Source organism: Protomyctophum bolini (genome assembly GCF_963924005.1).
Source record: "Protomyctophum bolini genome assembly, chromosome: 15".
Taxonomy (NCBI): Eukaryota; Metazoa; Chordata; class Actinopteri; order Myctophiformes; family Myctophidae; genus Protomyctophum; species Protomyctophum bolini.
In genome coordinates, this window is record NC_137876.1 from 11,640,808 (window position 1) to 11,666,463 (window position 25,656).

The 25,656-nt window shown below is 38.7% G+C and overlaps 1 protein-coding gene across 2 annotated transcripts in view; it reads left to right on the top strand.

The window, feature by feature from the left end:
- Positions 1-24,280, top strand: part of ppm1aa (protein phosphatase, Mg2+/Mn2+ dependent, 1Aa) — a 30,584-nt gene extending 6,304 nt beyond the window's left edge. Inside the window, exon 6 of one of the 2 annotated variants that reach the window (XM_080784411.1) lies at positions 21,961-24,280. In XM_080784411.1, the coding sequence (XP_080640537.1) occupies positions 21,961-21,996 (36 nt within the window). In that variant the 3' untranslated portion in view covers positions 21,997-24,280. Of the gene's footprint in view, positions 1-9,141; positions 14,451-21,960 lie in introns of those variants that run through there. The other variant, XM_080784412.1, reaches the window with a different exon arrangement.
- Positions 24,281-25,656: the final 1,376 nt, after the last annotated feature.

The window sequence follows — 25,656 nt, forward strand, 5'->3', positions numbered from 1 at the left end:
GTACATATTTTTAGTTTTTGCATTTGTCGTCCATCCATATACAGTATTTGTCATCCATTTCATTTCAACATCTTCATTACAATACAATCCTGGTCTGAAGGACCATTAATTGATTCCCATGTAACTCTTTCTGGAAATTGTCATCTGTGATTTCATAATTCTGTTTAAAGGTTTGGGCATCAGAGGTTTTTTGCCGTTTGAAGTGATATCTATTGAATGATATGTCACCAAATTTGAGACCACTGTAAACTAGACTTAAGATTTCTGTGTAGTGTACATATCAAACTGATCATTCAGCATGTGGTAATAGTTACTCACTGAAAAGGTAGTCAGGCATGTGCATGATGATAGCCTATTGCAGACTCTGCATTTAGTTGGTTTAGCTGTAATTTACCTCATGCTCGGTCTCTTTTTCCAAAATACACCAAAACCTATGGAGTGTACTTTTATGCACAACTAGTGAAAGTTTATAGTAGAAGGAAGGAGCTATTGAAGGATTTTTTTTTGCATAGTCACTCGTCAGGGCTAAATCTTAATACGTCTTCTAATGTCTTAAAATGCTAAGTCTTCAAATGAGATGACCTTCATGTGAAGGGTCAATTTTGCAAACTAAACAAAATAACTTAAGGTGGAGCATTTAAAGCAGTGGTTCTCAAACCCCTACAGTAATTTTAAGTTGAACTGGGGACCCCCCACCCTGATAAGCTCATGGAATTATAGGAGTTGAGGCATTACATTTAGTTTGACTCGCTCCCACAAAAACATTAAATATAGCCTCACATTGTGAGTTTGTAGATCGGTTGGTTTGTTTACTGTTGAGTAAGAAAAGAATGTTGCACATTAAGCAAATCATCTGGGTACCCACCAAAATAATTTGGGGTCCGAAAAGGACATTCAAAGGAGAAACATTTATTAGGATCATAATTATGTTTAAGAATCATGCCTTCCTGAATTCATTCTAGCTTGTGCCAATAATAGCCTTAGCCCTTTTGTTGTCCACCTCTTTTTGCAGGTGCGTAGTGTATGAGGTTTAACATTAACCCGCTGAACACTACACCAGGTAATTTCCCTAATTAACACGTCTTCATGCATAGAGGGGGATCCCATTAGTGAAATCACCAGGTGTAGTGTTCTGTTGAAATAAAATCCTCCATGCACTCTGTTGACCTCCATGACATGATTGGAGATCACCAATCATCAGCGCTGAACAATACAATTTAAAAGGGTTCCTTTCACTCACGTGGCTACATATTCAGTGTGCAGCCCAATGATGTGCATCTGAGCATAGACATGGTAACGCCCCGCCTGCCTCTGATTGGCCTACTGACCCTGCCGTCTTGACTGTCCACTGAGGTGGATATAGCTATGCTGAATAGTCTGTTCTCTGCTGCAAGGTGGTGGGAGATAATACTACAGTATCGGTATGATATAAGAGAACTGCCTGTAACTTGTACGTTTTATTTTTGTAGAAGAGGCAAACTAATACTTTTTATGCCTGCTTTGAGTAATGTTCTAAATAAAGTGTTTCTGTTGATTGTGTAATTTATTTGTATGTGTAAACGTGAAACATTATTGTACTGTAAGAAGGTCTCTTTTCCCTTCACCTTTATCCTTTTTAGTATAATATAGTATTGGTTTACTTTAATTAGATTAATACACGATAATCAACAGATTAAACACTTAACACTTTGTTTAGAAGTACACACCCAAATCATGCGTGTTCATTCAATCAAATCAAACGGCATAAACTATTAGTATGGCTACTCTACAAATAAATACCGGTAATCTTACAAGTTAATTATAAGGCTGCATTCTGTCGAGCGTGCCAAGCTGTCATTCTCTTGTATTATTTCCCACCACGGCGTAACCACATCTCGGAGGACAGTCGAGACGGGCAGTGTCGGTAGGCCAATCAGAGGCAGGCGGGGCGTTACCATGCCTATGCTCGGACGCACACTAGATATACGCAGTTCTCGAGGTGTCCTTGAGTGTGTTCCACATGGCCCTCTATGGGTGTGTAACTCTGAGTGTATAAATGGAACCGAAGGTCCATTTCATTCAATGCCAAGTGAAGGAAGTAGGAAGAGTTATTCTGTGTGCAACTGTACATGGAGCCCATTGGTTAGGCCAGAGTGTCTGCTGCTTGCCCCTTTGTCCATGAATTTTGAAGTTGAAAATGGCACATGTAGCTGCACATCCAATAGCTGGATCCAGCTACAGCTTCACACATCTCTGAACATTTCTATATCAATTAATTATTAGCTTGTATCAGAAATTACCTAGCTTCCTTACTTGTGGCAGAATCATCAATTATGTCTATAATGAAACGCCATTGCTATGAGATGCAGTTAAGTAATGATGGTAATGCCAGAACATGTTTCCAAAATGAGGTAAACATTACATACATTTAAGACAGACATTTTTTATGCATACAAATTATTACGTTTGAAAGGCTAATGCAAGCACGTGTTTTTGCGTGGAATATAAAGGTTAGTCTTGCATCCAATGTGTGCATCCAATACCACTAGGACTGGAAGCATTGGATTGGACTTCACTGAACCTTTAATTGTTGACAAATTAATTTGTACATAGTTACATTTACACTGAAGAATTTACTGGCCACTTTCCATCTATTTATTTGCCCACGTGGTATATAAATGATGTGTATATACCACTAAAATATTAAATTAATCGCCTACGCTATTAATTCAGTTCATTGCTGACGATTACCATAGTATACTTAGAAACAATATTCACTTACTAAGCACCACACAGACCCTGGTTCAATTCCTGGCAGCGGTACCTCTGGCTTGGCTTGTTGCTCCAGTTAACACAATTGGCAGTGTACTGTTTGTGGGTGTGAAGCCGGCATGAGGTTGTTTCCTTGTCGCTGCATTAGCGACTCATAACGTTTGGTCATGGTGCCTGTACAGCAGGGAGTGGATCTGGGTGAGATTGCGTGAAACACCTTAATTTCGGGTGAAAAGCGGTGGCTGTTGACTTTGTATTGTAGGAGGTACATGATAGTTGTATTGTAGGAGGTACATGATAGTTGTATTGTAGGAGGTACATGATAGTTGTATCGTAGGAGGTACATGATAGTTGTGTTGTAGGAGGTACATGATAGTTGTATTGTAGGAGGTACATGATAGTTGTATTGTAGGAGGTACATGATAGTTGTGTTGTAGGAGGTACATGATAGTTGTATTGTAGGAGGTACATGATAGTTGTATTGTAGGAGGTACATGATAGTTGTATTGTAGGAGGTACATGATAGTTGTATTGTAGGAGGTACATGATAGTTGTATTGTAGGAGGAACATGATAGTTGTATTGTAGGAGGAACATGATAGTTGTATTGTAGGAGGTACATGATAGTTGTATTGTAGGAGGTACATGATAGTTGTATTGTAGGAGGTACATGATAGTTGTATCGTAGGAGGTACATGATAGTTGTATCGTAGGAGGTACATGATAGTTGTATCGTAGGAGGTACTCATAGTTGTATCGTAGGAGGTACATGATAGTTGTGTTGTAGGAGGTACATTATAGTTGTATTGTAGGAGGTACATTATAGTTGTATTGTAGGAGGTACATGATAGTTGTATCGTAGGAGGTACATGATAGTTGTATTGTAGGAGGTACATGATAGTTGTATTGTAGGAGGTACATGATAGTTGTATTGTAGGAGGTACATTATAGTTGTATTGTAGGAGGTACATGATAGTTGTATTGTAGGAGGAACTCATAGTTGTATTGTAGGAGGTACATGATAGTTGTATTGTAGGAGGTACATTATAGTTGTATTGTAGGAGGTACATGATAGTTGTATTGTAGGAGGTACATGATAGTTGTATTGTAGGAGGTACATGATAGTTGTATTGTAGGAGGTACATGATAGTTGTATTGTAGGAGGAACTCATAGTTGTATTGTAGGAGGTACATGATAGTTGTATTGTAGGAGGTACATGATAGTTGTATTGTAGGAGGTACATGATAGTTGTATTGTAGGAGGTACATGATAGTTGTATTGTAGGAGGTACATGATAGTTGTGTTGTAGGAGGTACTCATAGTTGTATTGTAGGAGGTACATGATAGTTGTATTGTAGGAGGTACATTATAGTTGTATTGTAGGAGGTACATGATAGTTGTATTGTAGGAGGTACATGATAGTTGTATCGTAGGAGGTACATGATAGTTGTGTTGTAGGAGGTACTCATAGTTGTATTGTAGGAGGTACATGATAGTTGTATTGTAGGAGGTACATGATAGTTGTATTGTAGGAGGTACATGATAGTTGTATTGTAGGAGGTACATGATAGTTGTATTGTAGGAGGTACATGATAGTTGTATCGTAGGAGGTACATGATAGTTGTATCGTAGGAGGTACATGATAGTTGTATTGTAGGAGGTACATGATAGTTGTGTTGTAGGAGGTACTCATAGTTGTATTGTAGGAGGTACATGATAGTTGTGTTGTAGGAGGTACTCATAGTTGTATTGTAGGAGGTACATGATAGTTGTGTTGTAGGAGGTACATGATAGTTGTATCATAGGAGGTACATGATAGTTGTATTGTAGGAGGTACATGATAGTTGTATTGTAGGAGGAACATGATAGTTGTATTGTAGGAGGTACATGATAGTTGTATTCTAGGAGGTACATGATAGTTGTATTGTAGGAGGTACATGATAGTTGTATTGTAGGAGGTACATGATAGTTGTATTGTAGGAGGTACATGATAGTTGTATTGTAGGAGGTACATGATAGTTGTATTCTAGGAGGTACATGATAGTTGTATTGTAGGAGGTACATGATAGTTGTATTGTAGGAGGTACATGATAGTTGTATTGTAGGAGGTTCTCATAGTTGTATTGTAGGAGGTACATGATAGTTGTATTGTAGGAGGTACATGATAGTTGTATTGTAGGAGGTACATGATAGTTGTATTGTAGGAGGTACTCATAGTTGTATTGTAGGAGGTACATGATAGTTGTATTGTAGGAGGTACATGATAGTTGTATTGTAGGAGGTACTCATAGTTGTATTGTAGGAGGTACATGATAGTTGTATTGTAGGAGGTACTCATAGTTGTATTGTAGGAGGTACATGATAGTTGTGTTGTAGGAGGTACATGATAGTTGTATTGTAGGAGGTACATGATAGTTGTATCGTAGGAGGTACATGATAGTTGTATTGTAGGAGGTACATGATAGTTGTATTGTAGGAGGTACATGATAGTTGTATTGTAGGAGGTACTCATAGTTGTATTGTAGGAGGTACATGATAGTTGTATTGTAGGAGGTACATGATAGTTGTATTGTAAGAGGTACATGATAGTTGTATTGTAGGAGGTACATGATAGTTGTATTGTAGGAGGTACATGATAGTTGTATTGTAGGAGGTACATGATAGTTGTATTGTAGGAGGTACTCATAGTTGTATTGTAGGAGGTACATGATAGTTGTATTGTAGGAGGTACTCATAGTTGTATTGTAGGAGGTACATGATAGTTGTATTGTAGGAGGTACATGATAGTTGTATTGTAGGAGGTACTCATAGTTGTATTGTAGGAGGTACATGATAGTTGTATTGTAGGAGGTACATGATAGTTGTATTGTAAGAGGTACATGATAGTTGTATTGTAGGAGGTACATGATAGTTGTATTGTAGGAGGTACATGATAGTTGTATTGTAGGAGGTACATGATAGTTGTATTGTAGGAGGTACTCATAGTTGTATTGTAGGAGGTACATGATAGTTGTATTGTAGGAGGTACTCATAGTTGTATTGTAGGAGGTACATGATAGTTGTGTTGTAGGAGGTACATGATAGTTGTATTGTAGGAGGAACATTATAGTTGTATTGTAGGAGGTACATGATAGTTGTATTGTAGGAGGTACATGATAGTTGTATTGTAGGAGGTACATGATAGTTGTATTGTAGGAGGTACATGATAGTTGTATTGTAGGAGGTACATGATAGTTGTATTGTAGGAGGTACATGATAGTTGTGTTGTAGGAGGTACATGATAGTTGTATTGTAGGAGGTACATGATAGTTGTGTTGTAGGAGGTACATGATAGTTGTATTGTAGGAGGTACATGATAGTTGTGTTGTAGGAGGTACATGATAGTTGTATTGTAGGAGGTACATGATAGTTGTATTGTAGGAGGTACATGATAGTTGTATTGTAGGAGGTACATGATAGTTGTATTGTAGGAGGTACATGATAGTTGTATTGTAGGAGGTACATGATAGTTGTATTGTAGGAGGTACATGATAGTTGTATTCTAGGAGGTACATGATAGTTGTATCGTAGGAGGTACATGATAGTTGTATTGTAGGAGGTACATGATAGTTGTATTGTAGGAGGTACTCATAGTTGTATTGTAGGAGGTACATGATAGTTGTATTGTAGGAGGTACATGATAGTTGTGTTGTAGGAGGTACATGATAGTTGTATTGTAGGAGGTACATGATAGTTGTATTGTAGGAGGTACATGATAGTTGTATTGTAGGAGGTACATGATAGTTGTATTGTAGGAGGTACATGATAGTTGTATTGTAGGAGGTACTCATAGTTGTATTGTAGGAGGTACATGATAGTTGTGTTGTAGGAGGTACATGATAGTTGTATTGTAGGAGGTACATGATAGTTGTATTGTAGGAGGTACATGATAGTTGTATTGTAGGAGGTACATGATAGTTGTATTGTAGGAGGTACATGATAGTTGTATTGTAGGAGGTATATAGTTGTATTGTAGGAGGTACATGATAGTTGTATTGTAGGAGGTACATGATAGTTGTATTGTAGGAGGTACATGATAGTTGTATTGTAGGAGGTATATGATAGTTGTATTGTAGGAGGTACATGATAGTTGTATTGTAGGAGGTACATGATAGTTGTATTGTAGGAGGTACATGATAGTTGTATTGTAGGAGGTACATGATAGTTGTATTGTAGGAGGTACATGATAGTTGTATTGTAGGAGGTACATGATAGTTGTATTGTAGGAGGTACATGATAGTTGTATTGTAGGAGGTACATGATAGTTGTATTGTAGGAGGTACATGATAGTTGTATCGTAGGAGGTACATGATAGTTGTATTGTAGGAGGTACATGATAGTTGTATTGTAGGAGGTACTCATAGTTGTATTGTAGGAGGTACATGATAGTTGTATTGTAGGAGGTACTCATAGTTGTATTGTAGGAGGTACATGATAGTTGTATTGTAGGAGGTACATGATAGTTGTATTGTAGGAGGTACTCATAGTTGTATTGTAGGAGGTACATGATAGTTGTATTGTAGGAGGTACATGATAGTTGTATTGTAGGAGGTACTCATAGTTGTATTGTAGGAGGTACATGATAGTTGTATTGTAGGAGGTACATGATAGTTGTATCGTAGGAGGTACATGATAGTTGTGTCGTAGGAGGTACATGATAGTTGTATCGTAGGAGGTACATGATAGTTGTATTGTAGGAGGTACTCATAGTTGTATTGTAGGAGGTACATGATAGTTGTGTCGTAGGAGGTACATGATAGTTGTATTGTAGGAGGTACTCATAGTTGTATTGTAGGAGGTACATGATAGTTGTGTCGTAGGAGGTACATGATAGTTGTATCGTAGGAGGTACATGATAGTTGTATTGTAGGAGGTACATGATAGTTGTATTGTAGGAGGTACATGATAGTTGTATTGTAGGAGGTACATGATAGTTGTGTCGTAGGAGGTACATGATAGTTGTATCGTAGGAGGTACATGATAGTTGTATTGTAGGAGGTACATGATAGTTGTATTGTAGGAGGTACTCATAGTTGTATTGTAGGAGGTACATGATAGTTGTGTCGTAGGAGGTACATGATAGTTGTGTCGTAGGAGGTACATGATAGTTGTATCGTAGGAGGTACATGATAGTTGTATCGTAGGAGGTACATGATAGTTGTATTGTAGGAGGTTTGCTAGTCGCCAAAGTGGATCCTTTTCAGTGCACCTCATACTGTAGTCATATAACATGAAGAATTTATACTGAACCATTTTTTTTGATAATTTGCTAGTTAAAATGACCCACAAGGTTATTATGCAATTTCATACAAAGACCTGTTGAATCCTCTGCGTTTGTCGAACATGGACAATGGATAGTATTGATGAGATACCTTGTGGCTACTGAATAAGGAACAGAAACAATTATCTATTCATAATGTTGGCTGCAGCCTGAAATCAATAATCCACTGTGAAATTAGTGACATACTGAATCCTTCAACTTCAATGGTGCAGTTGAGTAGATCTAACAAGGGACGATGCTTCTAACGACGGGTCAAGAAAGCTGTAGTTTCAATCACAACGTCCTTAATGCAGTTTTCAGTGATACTGAAACTCACCTCAGGCGTAGTAGCCTTTCCAGACACGCTTCCACCTGTACAAAACTCCATTAACCTCTGTTCACTTGACTTCAAAGTTTCTTTATTGTTACATCTTATGTATGAGAGACAAAATATTTGGTTCTGTTTTCCTTACCATAAATTGTAATAATAACAATCATATACAGTATAAAACAAGGAAATCATGAGAGAATCAAAGAATAGCGGCAGTATTGAGACAGTTTGTCCATTGGTACTAGCCCTCAGATATGCAAAGTCACTCACTCAACACCTCCACTATATTGCTTGCTTTTCATGCTGCCCAACGTTCTCTGAATGCTCCCTGGGGGTAATACCACCTCCCTGGGGGTAATACCACCTCCCTGGGGGTAATGCCACCTCCCTGGGGGTAATACCACCTTCATTGAGAAACACTACTTTAAAGGACCTTCACTTTTGAGAGATGCTGTATAACAGTTTGATTTTGGTCGCTGTACAGATGTTTGACATGTACACTTGCATGTGCATTCATATACAGTAGATGCATAGTTCTTTTGATCTCTGTGTGATTGAAACGGAGTACATCTGGCAAAAATGATCGTGCTTTACTCAGCTCTTCAGTTCAGACTCTACTCGTAATTAGACCTCAGTTTCGCACATTTGAAATGCCATTTCAACTTTATGCGGTACATGCTGTTATCTGTTTTGACTCAGAACGCTTGGATTTAGACCCTTAGTCTGAAGGGCTTTTCCTTCCTCTCCTCCTTTTGTCAAGGACTCGGCATCCACAGATGACATGTGGTAACACAACCCCCCCAACCACTAACACAGCATAGAGTTTACAAACCGCCACCCTCTCAAGACCCCACAGCAGCTCAGCTCAGCAGTCAGTCTCTCCGCCACTCTGAGCGTTTGGTTTCTAAGAAGGGAATGTGATGCGAGGAGGAAGAGGAGATGCGTGCACACACACCTGGAATAGTGCGGCACCAGTCCACTCTGGAGTTAAGGATCCTCCCCCTTTTGTCTCCCCTTTTTATGTTCATCCAAACTAATACTAGTAATCCATAATGAGTGAGTTCACCAGGTTTCAGCTTGTTAGTTTTTTTTAATCAGCTTAAAGATTTGTTTTCTTTGGTTTTGTTTGTTGCTGTAATTAATTTGATTTCACATTTCCTTGTGTGTTTGTATATTTCTGTTTTTTTTTTCTTTCTTTTTTGTGAAGTGCAATTGTCCTGTACAAACAGCCTGTATTTAATGCAGCTTGATTTTAAGTTAAAAGAAATCTAAGAAATAAATAAATACAAAAAAAATTAACTTTATGCACTATCTGCCCCCAAACCACCACCTCCACCACCTTGCTCTTCTGGAGTTCTAACAAATGTCTATTCAGTGAATATTACTGTTTGTCCTCCAGGCGCTAAATGTTTCCGCTCTTTACTGCTTTTTTGTTTTTTAGTTTGTCTTTGCTCCTTAAGAAACGGGTAAATTGTATAGGTTGACAGCACAGTAAGCTCAATATATCAAACAATTCAAATCCTAATTATTTTAATAATTTCTTTTGTTTTCTTTTTGTATTTTATTTTTTAAGTGATCTTTTCTTTTACATGCTCAAGTAATAACAGCAAAGTGTTTTTCTGTCATTTTGGAAGCGTTAAATGAAAAAACTAAAAAAAAAAAGGAAAAAAGGAAATCTGCTTCATAAAAGAGTTGATGAAAAAGGAGTTCCCAGAGAGTTTGAGGTTTGAAGGTGATGCTCATCTAAAAACCTGTTCACACTTGCCATGTTTGTCTGTGCAAATAGGCATGTAATTTCAAGTGTGCTTCTGTGTGCGTGTGCGTGTGTGTGTGTGTGTGTGTGTGTGTGTGTGTGTGTGTGTGTGTGTGTGTGTGTGTGTGTGTGTGTGTGTGTGTGTGTGTGTGTGTGTGTGTGTGTGTGTGTGTGTGTGTGTGTGTGTGTGTGTGTGTGTGTGTGTGTGTGTGTGTGTGTGTGTGTGTGTGTGTTTTTGCGTGCATTTCTGTAGAGGTAGATCTGTATGTGCAACCCTAAATTAAACTTTGCTAAATGCCTATGGTAGTTCAGATAGCAAATCAACCCAGGCTGGAGATCAAGGGAATTGCTCCCCCATTGCTTAACCATTGTCCACCCAGCCATCTTTTCTATATCGACACAAGAGGCTCTCATTACGCCTTAATCCAAAAGTGTTGGATAACAGTTTACATGTGTAAAGCCTAATTTATATATTTGGCGCGTGGTGTAGCTTGGCGAAAATTAGATACAATTAGTTGTTACGCAACAACATATAAATTAGTCTTAATGCTATTTGAACAACTTAAAGGTATATATATTCTAAAGTAATGTCAGATGATAACAAGTAGTTCAATTTACCCATGTTTTATAGCGAGTCAGCATCTCGACTAGTTTATCCACACAATCTGTGTCATTTTTTTAATATAATTTCCTGAAGATACATTGTTATCAATGCCCACCATGGGTGCCATATGATTTGAATGCTATTAGCTTTATGACCTATGCCAAGTTTTTAGTTTAGAATTATTTTTTTCACAATATTCAGATTTTGTATTTGGTACAGATATAATTTTTAGGTCATAGCCGCTAACAATTTCTGCTAATTTACTCCATTTGAACAGTTAAAGCACTGACTATTTTAGAGGAATGCGCCTGCTCCCTATCTCATTAGCTGAGTTCGAAAGTTGGCTCTCAACTTAAAGGTGGTTCTTTTTAAATGGTCTTTATTTGTTGACACAAAACAAGAACAAATCCACTAAACGTATCAAGGTTTCCTGGTTGTACAGCACCTTTTTACTCCCTTCATGTTGTGGCGCGCTCTGCTTAGAAACCACCAATCACCACCAGAAGTCAGAGCACAAAACAGTTTGCTGCTATAGTGAATGATCTATTGAGTTGATTTGCAGTTAATTTTTCCCTTCTTTTAAAAGATGAATACTAGTCACTGACTAAATCTGTATTTAACACAAAGTAGATACAGTATATTTCTTGAAGAGAAATTTTTATTTCAGATTTATTTTCTTCCATTGTTTAAAATTGCATTGTTTGAAATTTATGTATGTGTATATTTTTGACTTAAATATCAAGGAATAAATGATGTTGCCTGAGTTAGTTTTTGCAGTGGACAAGATAATGTTCTGTTTTGTTGGATGTTAAGACCTGAAAATTCTAGATATAGAAAATGTCCCTTTTTGCTACCTTAATCTCCCTCTGAACTCTGCTTGGTTTTATTTATGTAACACAAAGTAATGTACTACATATATAATTCCTCCTTTATACAATTGACAATCCTAACTTTTACCTGTAACTGGCCCAATGAAATGTAACGATTGTCTTTTTCTTTTGTGTTTTTTGCAGTACACACAATTTGTTAGATTAATTTATATCCTGAATGAACCGATTCTGTTTTATGGCACAGTGGGCCAAATAACACTAGACCCCCCCCCTATAACAATTACAGTATATAACTTGCAGAGCTCTTAACTACCTTAACATTTAAGACGATGTTTAGAATGATGGCCCTGAGAGAGTGGGATTTTGTTTGATTTGATCTTGAGGTTTCCATGCAGATGATTTGCTGCTTTAAAAAGCATCAAACATCAGTCACACTACTGTAAATACATGTAACAGCATGGTCATCATTTATTGGCTCATTAGACCAACGGAAGTGTTGTGGAAGTGGTTGTCCACTTGAAATCATTAACAGTTCCTCTTGTAATTCAAAATGAGGGGAACAAAATACCTTTTTTCCCCTCCATCAAACCTTTGTCTCCCTGCTTATTACGCATTATGTCAAAAGGAACCACAGTTACAAAGCGTGTACTAATAATTTAACCGCTGTGTAGACGATATCTATTTTTAATCCCAGTCTTTTTGGATTAATGGAATATATGCCACATTATTGTGGGTATGTTATTTTTTGAATATGCCTATCTATTTACAGTACATGAAGTAAATAATGAAAGCTCAAAACTATTCTAAGCAAATTATTCAGTATTTTCAATAACCTCACATTGGAAAGAACGCATCAGTATATTTCAAAATTGCTCTTTTTATTTTTATTTTAGATAAGTAAAACATTTCTATGCCATCTGTAAAGCTGTACCTTTTTGCGCTGGATTGCTTGTGTTTGGTAAGTCAGGTCACTTATTGTCACTGTTGTCTACCAGTTTGCACCATCTATTACTTATTGTAAACTTGCTAGATGTGAATAACATTTAAGCAGAACATGGCATGCAATTTTTCTGCGTACTAAACAAGGAACACGCATACACTAAGCAACTAGGGGCCATCTCCTGTTTTTAGGTCTATGTCGGGCTTTTGCTACAGCTGCTGCACTTCCCCTTAGTAATCCTGCAATCCAGGATATGGCCCTGAAATGATGCTGGTTTATATTGTTGTGCTTTTATACAGATTTGAAGAATCAAAATAACTTCTGCTACAAAACTTTTATTTCTGAAATTGACTAAAGTTGTTGTATGGGATGTTATTTACAGTGGTTTGACCCGTATAGGAGTTTTTCTTTTAGTAATATAATATAGTTTTTCTTTTATAATATATCACCCACCTTTTTAAAAAGCAGACAAAAAAAACAACTCCAACCATCTCGCCGTCCGTATTTATTAAAGTTTCATAAAACTACCATACCTCATACCATACATAGGAAAACATTTCCCCCCCAAGTGTTTGAAATAATCACTTCAGAACTGACACAATCGAGCAGTTCATAAAGCCTTTAGAAGTTATGTTCTTTAAGATTGATTCATTTGGGCAGAATAAATCTACATTATGTTGACGTACAGTATTGGAGTGAAGTGTGCTGATATGAAAATGGTGATTTAAAATGACCACTGCGAAATATAGCTTATTTTGCTAACTTGACCTTTGTCTTATAAGATAGTACCCCTCTAAAATAATGCCCCCAAACCCTTGTTGCTCATGTAATTTCACCAACTCATCTACTTTAGTGATATTCAATTAGTACAAAGATCTAGAATTGTATCAAGGTTCAGGGTTCTAGAAATGTGTTATATTTAGGTTGTGATTCAATGACAATGGTCATATGCACTGATCGTCTGTATAATCCGTTTATTTTTTATTTTTCACAAAAGTATGTTATTGTAGGGGGGAAACTATTATAAAGCTATTTACAGGGTTACCTTTGCTTGCCTGGAACTAGGTTCTGTATATTAATGTACAGAGGTGTACCTGGCTGAAGTTAAAGAGATTTTAACACTTTGCGCCCTATTGTACATATTAATGTACCTCAGTTGTGGCGTTTTACTGTGTGACCCTTAGCAGTGGTGGGTTAAGTGTCACCCTCCAGGGAGACCTGAGCCTCACGTTGCTGACTTTTTCAGCTCATTAATAAGCTCACCGATTTGCCTTACCTAATCTAATGTTACCCCCTAAAGTACTTGTTAAATGGAGCACTATGAGGAGTAATTCTACTGACATTACTTTCTTATAGATTAAAACTGGCTTCCATGTAGGGTACTTGAAGTATCAACATAGTGACATATTGTGCTGGTAGTCACATGGTACAAATGTTCACCCATTGCTGGTTTGTATACTCCATGTTAGCTTGTTAAAATATTACTCGTATAATTTTTTTTTCCACTCCAGCAGATGATGTCATAATTTAACAAATGCAAGTGTTTAACAATATTGGTGACCTTGTAAGCATTCAAAAAATGCGCGCGCATACATTCATGTCTGCTACATATGAATACATTCAAGAATAGCTTTAGAGTGCTGTAGATAAGTATTGTCAATGTTGATTCAAATGCTTCTCAGAGGCCTCTGTGAGTGACTTTACAAAGTTCAATAACTGTATATTTTGTATTATGTTCTAGTTCCAAAGGAATGACAGAAAAAAAATGTTTAAAAAAAAGCTTTGTTCCCTGAACTAAATTGTACTATTTGTGTTGTCGATTGAACAAATTGCATTCCTCGCTTGTGAATTGATGCGTTTCTCTCCTTCCTCCCTGAATATCCGCCCCTCCTTTCTTTCATTTTTTTAGCCTTTGAAGTTTGAATAAAATTTCTAGTTTGCAGAATGTATCACTAAATAAATGGGTTGTTACCTTGTACAGTAGCTCTCATTTCATCTCTTTTGATCTGTTGGTAATAATGTGAAAGGAAAAGTGTGTATGTGTGTTGGGGGGGGGGGGGTCGCTCTCCTTTGCAGGCATACATTCTTCTCAACTGGGAACTCTGGATTATGTAACCATAAATAGTGTCAGGGCCTTGAAGAAAATAAGACATTATGACGATGCTTAGGTAATGTGAGCTGATATAATACAGGTATTCTTGTCTTGTTTGCATTTTTTCCCATCTTGCCATCTACAGTCACAACGCCTTTTGCATCATTCCAGATTGTGTGGCTATACTGACTAGGTTATAATCACCAATCAAAACATTGCGTTTTGTGTGTGTATAAGAGATAATTCAGTGTTTCAATGTATGTAATGCAGTTATCACAGATCTAATGATGACTTGTAAATGTAGACAGACATGTCTATACAGTTCCTGAGCTTAAAAGAGACAGACATTTGGACAGGTATGGGGAATTTGATTTATAGATGTAGAATTGACCATGACCATTGTCCTTAAACAAGAATTCCGGACTAGGCTTTACTTACCATAATCTGATGTTAAAACTATTTCAACCAATCTATGGTTGCACAGACTTTTGGATCGCCTCATTGGACAAGATTTGAGTCATTGTCGTTAATTGATGTAACGTTTTGCCCTGCCCCTTTCTTGATTGGTCTGTTTGGTAGTGTTTTATAGTTTAGAACCTTTGGACGATTGGTCATACAGATTTTTTGGTTACCTCACTGGACTCTGTCCTTGTCCTTCACTGACCTTGCCCTGGCAGCAGCCTACTACACCCTACCAACATTTATCACACTAAATATGTATTATTTATAATTCAATAGATCATTTGATAAAATGATTTCTATGAACAATAGATCGTAGGCGTCCATAACTTAGTGGGTAGAGAGGCCATCGGGGACAGAAGGTCCCCGGTTTGTGCCCCGGCCCCGGTCTATATGTGGAATTGTCACTGAGCAAGACGGTTGACCTCTAAAGGTAGCTGCACACTAAACCAGAACAACCAGCGTCCGTTTGTTTGTTCCCTTTGTTTGCTGTGCTTGCTGTGTTTTTTGTTGTTTTGAATGTTATCTGTGCTGCTGCATTGTCTGAAGAAAGCCAAACTAAAATTGTTTTGCTCTTATGCGCTCTCAAACCTTGAACTAAAAAAAAAACTGTCAGAGACTTCATCTCTGCTATAGAGCGCCGAAGTCCTGACATCACGCGCTCATCCTCTGGTTCACGGAAGTAATTTCTCAATGGAGAATAACATGGAGTCATCTTTAAATCATCTCATATTGGTAGTGGCTGGTAGTTTTTTGTTTCTAAAGTGTACAAGTACTACAGTAATTGCTTATTTGGGCTTGCTTCCTAATGTTGTTTTAACCAGTGGTTCCCACATTTCTTCACGTTAAGGAACCCCATATATAATTGTCCACGGACATCCATCTGAAAATATTTTGTGCCAGGGACCCGTATACAAGATTTGTGTTGTTAATATCTTTAAAAAAATATATTTCAATTTATTCTCAATATTTTAGTATATATAGTAAACAAGTAAGACGCGCAAACGCGGGAAGCGAACGCTGCTCGTACTGTACATATTTGGGTTTTTTTAAGATTTTTTTTTAAGTTAAGGTTTTAAGATTTTTTTAGTGTGTGATACAGCTGCGCCCTCTGGTGACGGGCAGGTGGTGTTACAACGTGACAGACAGACAGACATGTTCTGCTAGGTCTCATAGTTAGTGCTCATTGCGTTCGCAAAATAACAGATGTACAACCTCACAACATGTCGCTGTAAGCTTGTAGATCTGCTATTTTCATTTGTGCTTTTCTTCATAGACCTGGCCGCTTTTTTCTCTTCAACACTGTTCACAGCATCAACAGGAAGAGGAAGTTATGCACACACAAAACGCAAAGGCTTATGGGACACTGGAAATAGGTCAAAGGATCCCAACCCTAGTTCTGATCCCGCCAAGGGCCCCAGACAAAACTCTGAATTAAGTCACATTGTAGTTTTGGCCCCGCAGAACCGAACACAGTTTGCCTGTTCTGATTTAATATGCATTGTTTAACTGCTCCCAGAGCGCTGTACTTATACTGCTCCTAATATTTAAGAATGGGTAAATGCAGATTACAAATTTCATGTATGTGCAAATGAAGGAGCGGGGACCAATTATTAGATTACATTTTTTGGACCCAGTCCATTTTCATCATATAGTGCTGTTGCACTGATCTGCATAAGCTCATTGCAATGTGACTTGGCTGTACTGTATATCAGCTAATTTTGCAGTTTTGGAACATTTAAATCGACACTTTTAACTGTGCATTCACACTCAGGCTACTGTGCATTCATACTCCGGCTTGGTGCATGACTTCATGCTATCCGCTCTGTGTGACAATCAACCAGCTCTTCCATGGCTGCATGACATGTCAGTCTACCATACAGCATGGTGTCATTGACCTGTGTGAATATCAGAGTTGTGACAAGTTGCCTTTGTCTTCTCTGTCTCTCTGTGTGTCTCTCTCTCTCTCTCTCTCTCTCTCTCTCTCTCTCTCTCTCTCTCTCTCTCTCTCTCTTGTGAATGCAGTGTGTTAGAGAGCAGTCATTCTTATATGGGGCCTTTGGCACAAACTTTTCATTTGGAGGTCTGTGGCCGAATTCGTACCAATTTGGGGGTCCTTGACATGAAAAGGTTTGAGAACTACTGCGTTAGAGGCTGGATATCAGATGATGGTCAGGGAAGTCCATGGCTACTGGGATTAGGAGCCATGGGAGGGATTACTGTAAATGTCAACATAATGTCATGAGCTGTGTTAGAAGGTCAAACGTTCAAACGGTGCTCAGTGGCGACCAGTTAATAGATCAGGTATAATGTAAATGTTTGTGGTTCTCTCGATGACATAGTCTGACACTTGAATAGTAAAAGATCTGTTGATCAATGTGTGTTAATTAATTTACACTTCCAGGGTTAAATTGATGCTGGATATTACTGTGTAGATTTTGGAGGGTGCAAAGTCATTATTTAATATTAGGTGTATTTTATAAGACTTAATCGTATTTCATTTTAGGGGATTTTATCAAACGTTTTGAGTGAAGAGACACAGGGGGAGAGTTGATTAGCACCAGGGCTCTTGCTAACCACATGCTTATCTGTGAATTTAGATACGGAGTGAAATTTGATTCATTCTTATGGCAGATGAATGGAATAACTGCTCCATACCCTGGCCTGCTCACTAAACAAGGACCAATAAACCAGTCATCTATCCAGAGGGGGGCACTGTTATTAGCTCTGCCAATTAGAGTTTTGTTACAAATACCAGTAGCTGTTCTCATGTTGAATCAAATTGGTTACACAGTTACACAACGTCTTGTAAATTATGAGATTGATACAAATCTGTGTTATTTTGTGGTGGTTATTGAGATATGGAACTTGGACTGAGACATCTTATTCTTAACTTTTCAAATTCAAATGATTGTATAATGGTCATTGGCTTTCTGTACACAAACTGTTTTCTATTTGTGTACCCTACCCTACTTGGTTGTGCATGGAGCCTTTTTTTTGGCATTACCGTATGTCTTTGTCAGTTAATACACTGATGTATTACACTCAGACAACAGATCTATGGCCGTCTGTAAAGTAGAATCCTTCCCGACATCGCCAATGGAGGAGTAGGGAGACCACTGCAGATTAATTCATTAAAATAAGTAGCTTTAATGTGTACGGTACATATTTATAATTTAACTGTTTGCACGTGAAAGTAATAGAAAATGTGACTCATTAGGTCTGAGGCCACCTGTGCCTGCTAATGAATCACATTGGCCTTATATTCCGGCACATCAAAACATGGCCACGTCAACCGCGGCCATCATCAAATGGAGCCGGACCGTCATCTGCCTGCCATTGTTCAGCGCATGTCATGCTCTGTTTCTCATGCTGGAAACCCATTTGAGCTTGACTAATGCAGCAGTGCAGACACAGCAGTAAAGAGGTGGGGGTGGCAGGGCTCACTGCTTACTCTGTGGATGGTTTCTATACCGAGGTCACTGAGCTCTGTATTTACTAATTTGCTTTAGAGCACACCAGGGAGTCATGGACCCTTTTTCTTTTCATGATTGCCCCATAAAGGGAGAGATATTGTACAGAAAAGCATGGGATCTTGTTCAGAGATTAAATCTTTCTCCTGGACAGTTAAGTATTTCATGGCTTATTGATAAACTGGACTGGTGTATCAATAACCACTAGGGTCAAACCCGACAGAATTTGCCCTCGATTAAAATCTCACATTGGAAACGACATTCAACATTTTTGCCTTTGTTCTGCTGTGCAGTTATCATTTCTTTCATTGCATCTGCCTCCCCCCACCCTGCTCTCCCTCTCTCTTTTTATCTCTCTCTCCCCCTCTCTCCATTTTCTCTTTTTGTGAGTGTACTTGTTGCCCGAGGTCAGTTTGTCACAGAGAACACAAGCTTTTCTCACATGGCCATAGCGATTCAATGATTGGAGTATACAAACAAGCAGATCGGGCAGAGATGACATCTAGCCCCATCAGCCCACACCCGCCCCTCCCCCTTCCACTCTGTGCCCTTCTCCAACCTACAGACATGGACACTGCATGAGAAATGTCCTTGCTCTCTCACTTTGTCATACACTCTCTTTCAGTGTCTGTCTCACACTCACTGCAGCAGTGAGTGACCCCCCCCCCCCACACACACACACACACACACACACACACACACACACACACACACACACACACACACACACACACACACACACACACACACACACACACATGAGGTGGCTTACACAAGCCACTGCCCTGGGAATCCCAGCTCATTATCCTGCACCCCTCGGACGCAGTTCACTGTAAATTAGGACACCAAACGAGGCAGCCTTGTTAAGAACCCACAGATACACTCATTAGCATCAGCAACTTACCTCATTGGAGCTTGTATCAGCATTGTCTCACACCAAAATATCATGTCCTGTCGTTCCTCTGCACCGACTGGAAGATTTAGGATTAATGTCAGCTGTGGCTTTCCGGTCAGCCCAGTTGGTTGAGATATGGCACCGATTGATCAGTAGTGGGGCAAAGATGTGCTATTTGACAACTGCCCCTTAATGTAGCTATATCTATAAATGCACCAAGCTTCTGTGCGTTTGTATGTCTGTAATCCACGTACCGGTAACTCGAGAACCGTTCGCCCCACCGACTTCAAATTCGACACACGCGTTCCACACCCAACCAGGGCAGTGCAGTGCCCGGTGTCGAGTCGGTCAGACCCACGGTTGTCCAGAACCACCACAAAAAGGCTCTGCCCGGGATCTGGACAGGGCCCCTGCCCAGGCTCCATATATGGAGCTGGCCTGTTCTGACATCACAAATATGTTCTGACATTTGCACGGGCTCCATATTTGGGCATGCCTGACAAAGAACTCCACATATGGGCATAAAAGGGACACAACTGGGTGGGGCATGCATTTTCAACTTGCATCGTTCCAAGTAGGCCAGTGCCCAACTGGCACCCCTCTAGTAAGTAATTATATATCAAATATTAATGTTTTTTTTGTTTTGTTTTTGCATTCAGACAGCCAGCTATTGATTAAAGGCTCCCAAAAAAGTATCTGTGACACCTCTAGTCTGCATTCAAAGATTTTACTAGAATCTTTGTCATTGGTCCAAACCTTTTCTGCCAGCAAATCAGCCAACCAATCAGGAAGTGGACAGTCAAATTCATGCATTGTTCCTCATCTTTGAAGGCAGACTGTGGACCCTATAGATGTCACAGAGACTACATTTTTTTGGGAGGTTTAATCCATTGCTGGCTGTCTGAATATAAAATCACACTCGTGTGAAGTGAGGGGCGCTAATATATTAAAGTCTAACTCATGTTGATTAGGTGATGTAATGGTGATGTAAAACAAACGGTGCCAACACAAACAATACAATATAACGTAATGAGGGACAATATGACGTAATGAGGGACAGTATGACGTACATTTTCCCTTCATTGTCAATGGCGTTTTTGAGGGGCGCTAGCCCCACCTATATACAGGTTTAATGTTTGTTTTTAAACGCCATTGACAATGAAGGGAAAATCATATATTAGCGCTCCTCACTTCACATGGGTGTTATTTTTAAAACAAACATTGAACTAAAAACAAACCTAAAAAGGCATTAAAATTTGATATATTACTTATTTCCTTTTTTCATTGTGTTGAGGAAATAACGGCCTTTAAGGGGCTGAGTGGCTGACTGTTGCTATGTCACAGCTTGAGCAACCATAGTGGTTCTGTTTTTCTGTCATTTGGTTTCGAGTTTTCAAAAGACACTTGATTGTTCACCTTATCTCTTCTTGTGTGTGAGGTTTTCTGAAGCGCAGCTGTATTAACGTCACACTTCCAAAAAGGCTTATTTGTTCGGTACGTCTGTCATTGTCTTCCGTCAATCCATAACAGCAATTTTCTTCATTCGTCCCATTCCCCAAAGAACAACGTATTGTATCTTACTGTGAATGTGTATTGATGGATATGGGACTGATGTTAATAGTTTTTCTTTTGTACCTGCACAGTCTATTCTGATCAAGCATGGTCTCTCGTCTGTCTGTCAGCTTGGGCTTTTCGGTTGGCCGTGGTGAGATTGAAACATTTGTGACCCTGTGCAGACGTGTCATATTGTTATTGCTCTGGAGAGCCCTCAGTTGGTATTGACTTTTTCTCCACTTAATGTGGCAATGTTTGTCCCCCTTACTACCTCCAAAGTGTCTTTTTCTTGCCCTTCTTGCATGCTGTTTAGAAGTCTGTCAGTAGCATGCTTCCACTGAATGATTGATCCATCCTCCTGCATGCTGTCACTGCTGGTAAGCCTTTATACTTTGTCGTACGATTGTGTAGTTCAATAGTTTTATTTTTTTAGTTTTCATTATTTGCTTTTTTGTCAGTCATGACGAGGTGTCAATATAAGATACAAAAAAATAAAAGTACAAGCAATTTCTGACATTGGCTGGCTACACAAATTCACACTAGATACTGGCATACACATGGTACATAATACACATTATATAAGTGACAAATTAAAGGTAAAAACAGAATTATGAGTGGAGAAGCATATCACGACTGCAGATTCTTCAATACAGGTGTACTGCATTAATACAATTAAGCAATTAAAATACTATCATTTTCTGTGGCATGCATAAACATGCTGAGCAGACTCCGCTGACTTTGATTTTGGATCAAGATGATGAGAGAAAACGATCAAAGTAAGGGTAGGTCATTAGGACACGACTCCAACTCCCATTATATCCTGCACATCTACCTTTTCTTATACCTGGTTTATTATCTCTCTATAATCTGCTATAATGAAGCCAGAACATATACGTTGTGTCACGGTCGCACGGCAAAGTATAAAAGCCTCACACTGTTCCTCCATAGTTCACCTTCACCCTGATCTTCTCCTCCCCAGGACCCAGACATTCTCTTCTTCCGCGGTTTCAGCTAAAGCGGGAACTAATCAAAGGAAGTCAACCACTCTATCACATTAATGAGTACCCATCATGCCCTCATTGTTTTACTAGAATGTCTTTGCGTGTATGTCCACATAGACTTGTTTGTTTATAATTTCATATGCTTTTTATGTACACACCCACCATGGTTATTATATAATGGTATTCCTAACAATGGTCCAAAACCTTATTTGAGTTATTACTCGATGTGTACAGGGATGGAAACTTGACTAGTACACTAGACTTGTAGTCTAGTTTGATGTATCCGTGACAAAAACAACAACATAGTCACATGTAAAAGAAGACAGGTTTGATAGGCAGCTCATTGGACAATACTCAAACCTGGAACAGAAGGTGACATGTGGAGGGTTCCACAGAGTTCCACACAGCATTGTCCTTTTACATACGTACTGTAAAAATAAACCTATCCAACATCTCTAGCCTTCATATTGTGACAGTATTGGTAGTTTTGTTAGTCATTCTCGCTGCTGTTATAGCGACTAAATTGAATTTAGAAGTCCCCAGGCATATCAGTTGGAACAGATCTACGATTGTCTGGCAATGTGAGACTACCTAGAAGAGTGTAGAGGTGCCAGAAAACATTCTGTTCCATTGTCATCACTCATCACTAGGAGACCAGTCACTGAGAAAGATGATTTTTCCAGCATTTATTTCTTTTATATGGGTTGCATGCAGGGGAGGAATTTCAGGGAGGCCACGAAAGGCCAGGCCATCGTTGCCCCTCACAAAATGGGATCCCCTGAGGCCACAGAGGCCTTAATGCCCCAGCTGTCTGTACCACTTTCTCCTTGTCTCTTTCTTGTCAATATGTAAACACCTATGTCTCTTTCTTGTCATGTAGATACAGTGTCTTTTCTTGACTCCCCTGAGTCCCCACCTTTAAACCAATCCAGTAACTTTTGATTGGTGCAGGGCTGAGCATTGGAACAGATTGTAAATACCATAATTTATTTATTTCACTGCAGATAGTCTACATATTAAATCTTTAACCCTTACATTCAGTTAAGTATTTCAATTGACTAAAATGTTGTTTGATTTGATGGCCTTCCTGCCCTGGCATTTTGGGCTTTATTTGTGCCCTCAAACAACACCAAATTTCAGGCCTTGCACATATATGTGACAAGGTCAGAAGCCATTCACAATGTGTACTGTAAGTGTCCCACTCCTCTGTGGAGCATTTTGCTTATCAATACAAACCAGGAATGTGTAGTCCCACTCCCTGGTACTGTACATTCCATGGTTTATAGTGTCTCTTCTTGTAGGAAAAGCCAGTCTTCTATTGTGTACTGGTCAGTAAAATATAAAACATCAAAAGTTATCTTCAATCTATATTCAGGGAACCAATATAGGAAGTAATTCGTTCAGACACTCTTCAGTGTCAGTGGGCAAAAAATTCAAATTGTTTGTGGACAATGTTTTACCTTTCGGTATTAATTAAAAATACGGTCACGTAAAGAATCTTTTCCTTTTAATTTAAGAACATTTGAAGTCACACTGTGCACCATGGGCTACATTCCTGCGATTGCATTCATCTACAGTAAAAGAAATGGCCTCCACGACAGTAATATTTAAAATCCTCATTTGTAGCTCTCCAACTGTGGTATCGCACTAATAATGCATCTACTATTACAGCACCACCATCCACCAATCTACTACACACAGTCTTCAAGTTCCATCCCTGATTGTGCATCCAAGTTCCATGTATATATACTGTACTTGAGTTAGTCTACTCTGGACATTGTGAAAATGTTTCTAATGTCATCACTTGATAAATTGACATCAAGCAATGCTATGACCTTGGATTTTAAAAGCCATCCATTCTGGAGAGTGATCAAGTGGGTCGTGTTCCTCGCTTCATCCAGCTGTTGCCTTGGTACCTCATGAGTCCTTGTAATGCATTTGTTGTTTGTTGACCTCACCAGACTGTTCAAATGAATCGTCTGTGCTAAACAATGGTGCTGATCTAAGATGCTCGCTCTAAAGCTCCACCAAGTTCAGTAGCAGGTTGCTTTAGGGATCTATTATTGCTGTATGACCACCACTGCATCTTGAACAAATGCAGCTTACAAACAAGCACTTGTTATATGGTCCAACGATTACCACTAAATATGTACTGTATATTTCCCGGACAGTTTCTTTTCTTGAATTGTCTTTTAAAGTTTGTTACCATGACCCCTGAAAGGTTACTATGGGAATATGCTTCTAGTTATAGAAGTTGCATGACTTGTGCTCTGTGTTCTTAGAGGGGTGTGAATAAATTCTGGCAAGCAGCCAACAGATTTTGTCTTACTGTATTGTACTGCACAAAAACCTTTACTCGGTTCATAGGTTATAAATATTCATTCAGATGTTCAAAGATCATGGGTATTCATTCAGAGGACGTAAATACATGAGGTTATGGGTTCATTCACAGGTTCATAGGCTATTCACAGGTTCATAGGTATTCATTTAAGGCTCATACATGTAGGTTATATGTAGCTATTCATTAGATGGTTCATAGGTTATATAATCATTCAGAGGTTCATTCTGTACTGTACTTGTAGCTATTCATTGCTTTGAATCACATCACGTTGCTTCATTTATTCAGAATGATTACACACATAAGATCTTTATTGTCACATGCTTACAATTGCTGTGGCAACATTGCAGGCAGCACAAATATCTTGGTGCGTTAAAACAATACAAATACAAAAAGAGAAAAACAACACAACACAAATGCACAACTGTAGATTTTGAGTCTGTAGCCCTGTGTAATCTATGTATATATTTTACATAATATACGTACAGTATACTCACTATGTTACTGTTGGGACCTGTTCTATTTTCCTCCACTTACCGTGACATACAATACACTACAGTATACAGTATATAAGTCACTCAAACAGGCTGGCATTTTCTTAAGGGACACAACACAACGACACCCTAGGCTCATTTAGTAGCGTAAAAGCATGGCTGGCTGCCATCACTGTGTACACACTACACAGTGATGTAAGCAACACAGATGCAGCTAATCAAATTAATAATGGGTGTGTTAGATTTTACGTGTGTCAATACTGTCTATCATGCTTGCATATTGGCATGCCCTTGGCGTCTGGACACACCTATGAAATTATAACACTCATTAATTTGTCTGATGCACCTGCTTACTAGTCTGTCATGTATATCTATACATTTTCACTTGAAGTGGACAATAAATTACAAAATCAACTTCAGAATGTTGGAATAATATGCCTGCCAATGAACACAAAATAATACTAGGGGTTGTGAATTTGCAACAATGTCCTTGAAATACAGCAAGACGTTTTGTATACCTTACACAATATTATGCTCTTTTAAACTTTCACGTGCTTACAAAATGTTGTGATATGTTTTTTCACCACACAGTGATTGATTGTGTGAGACTATTGCAAAGTAAAGTAATAAATGTATAAAGTTTAACAAAAGCATTCTACCGTCTGCCTTACAATGCCTTACATAAAGGAACATACTGGTATATTCTAGAGCAGTGGTCCCAACCTTTTTAGCCCGTGACCCAAAAGAGGAATTTGATGTCTCCCCGGGACCCAAACTAGTGAGAATAGCATGCAAGTAAACAGAAATCCCTTGTTCCAATCACATTCACAAAATAGGTGCAT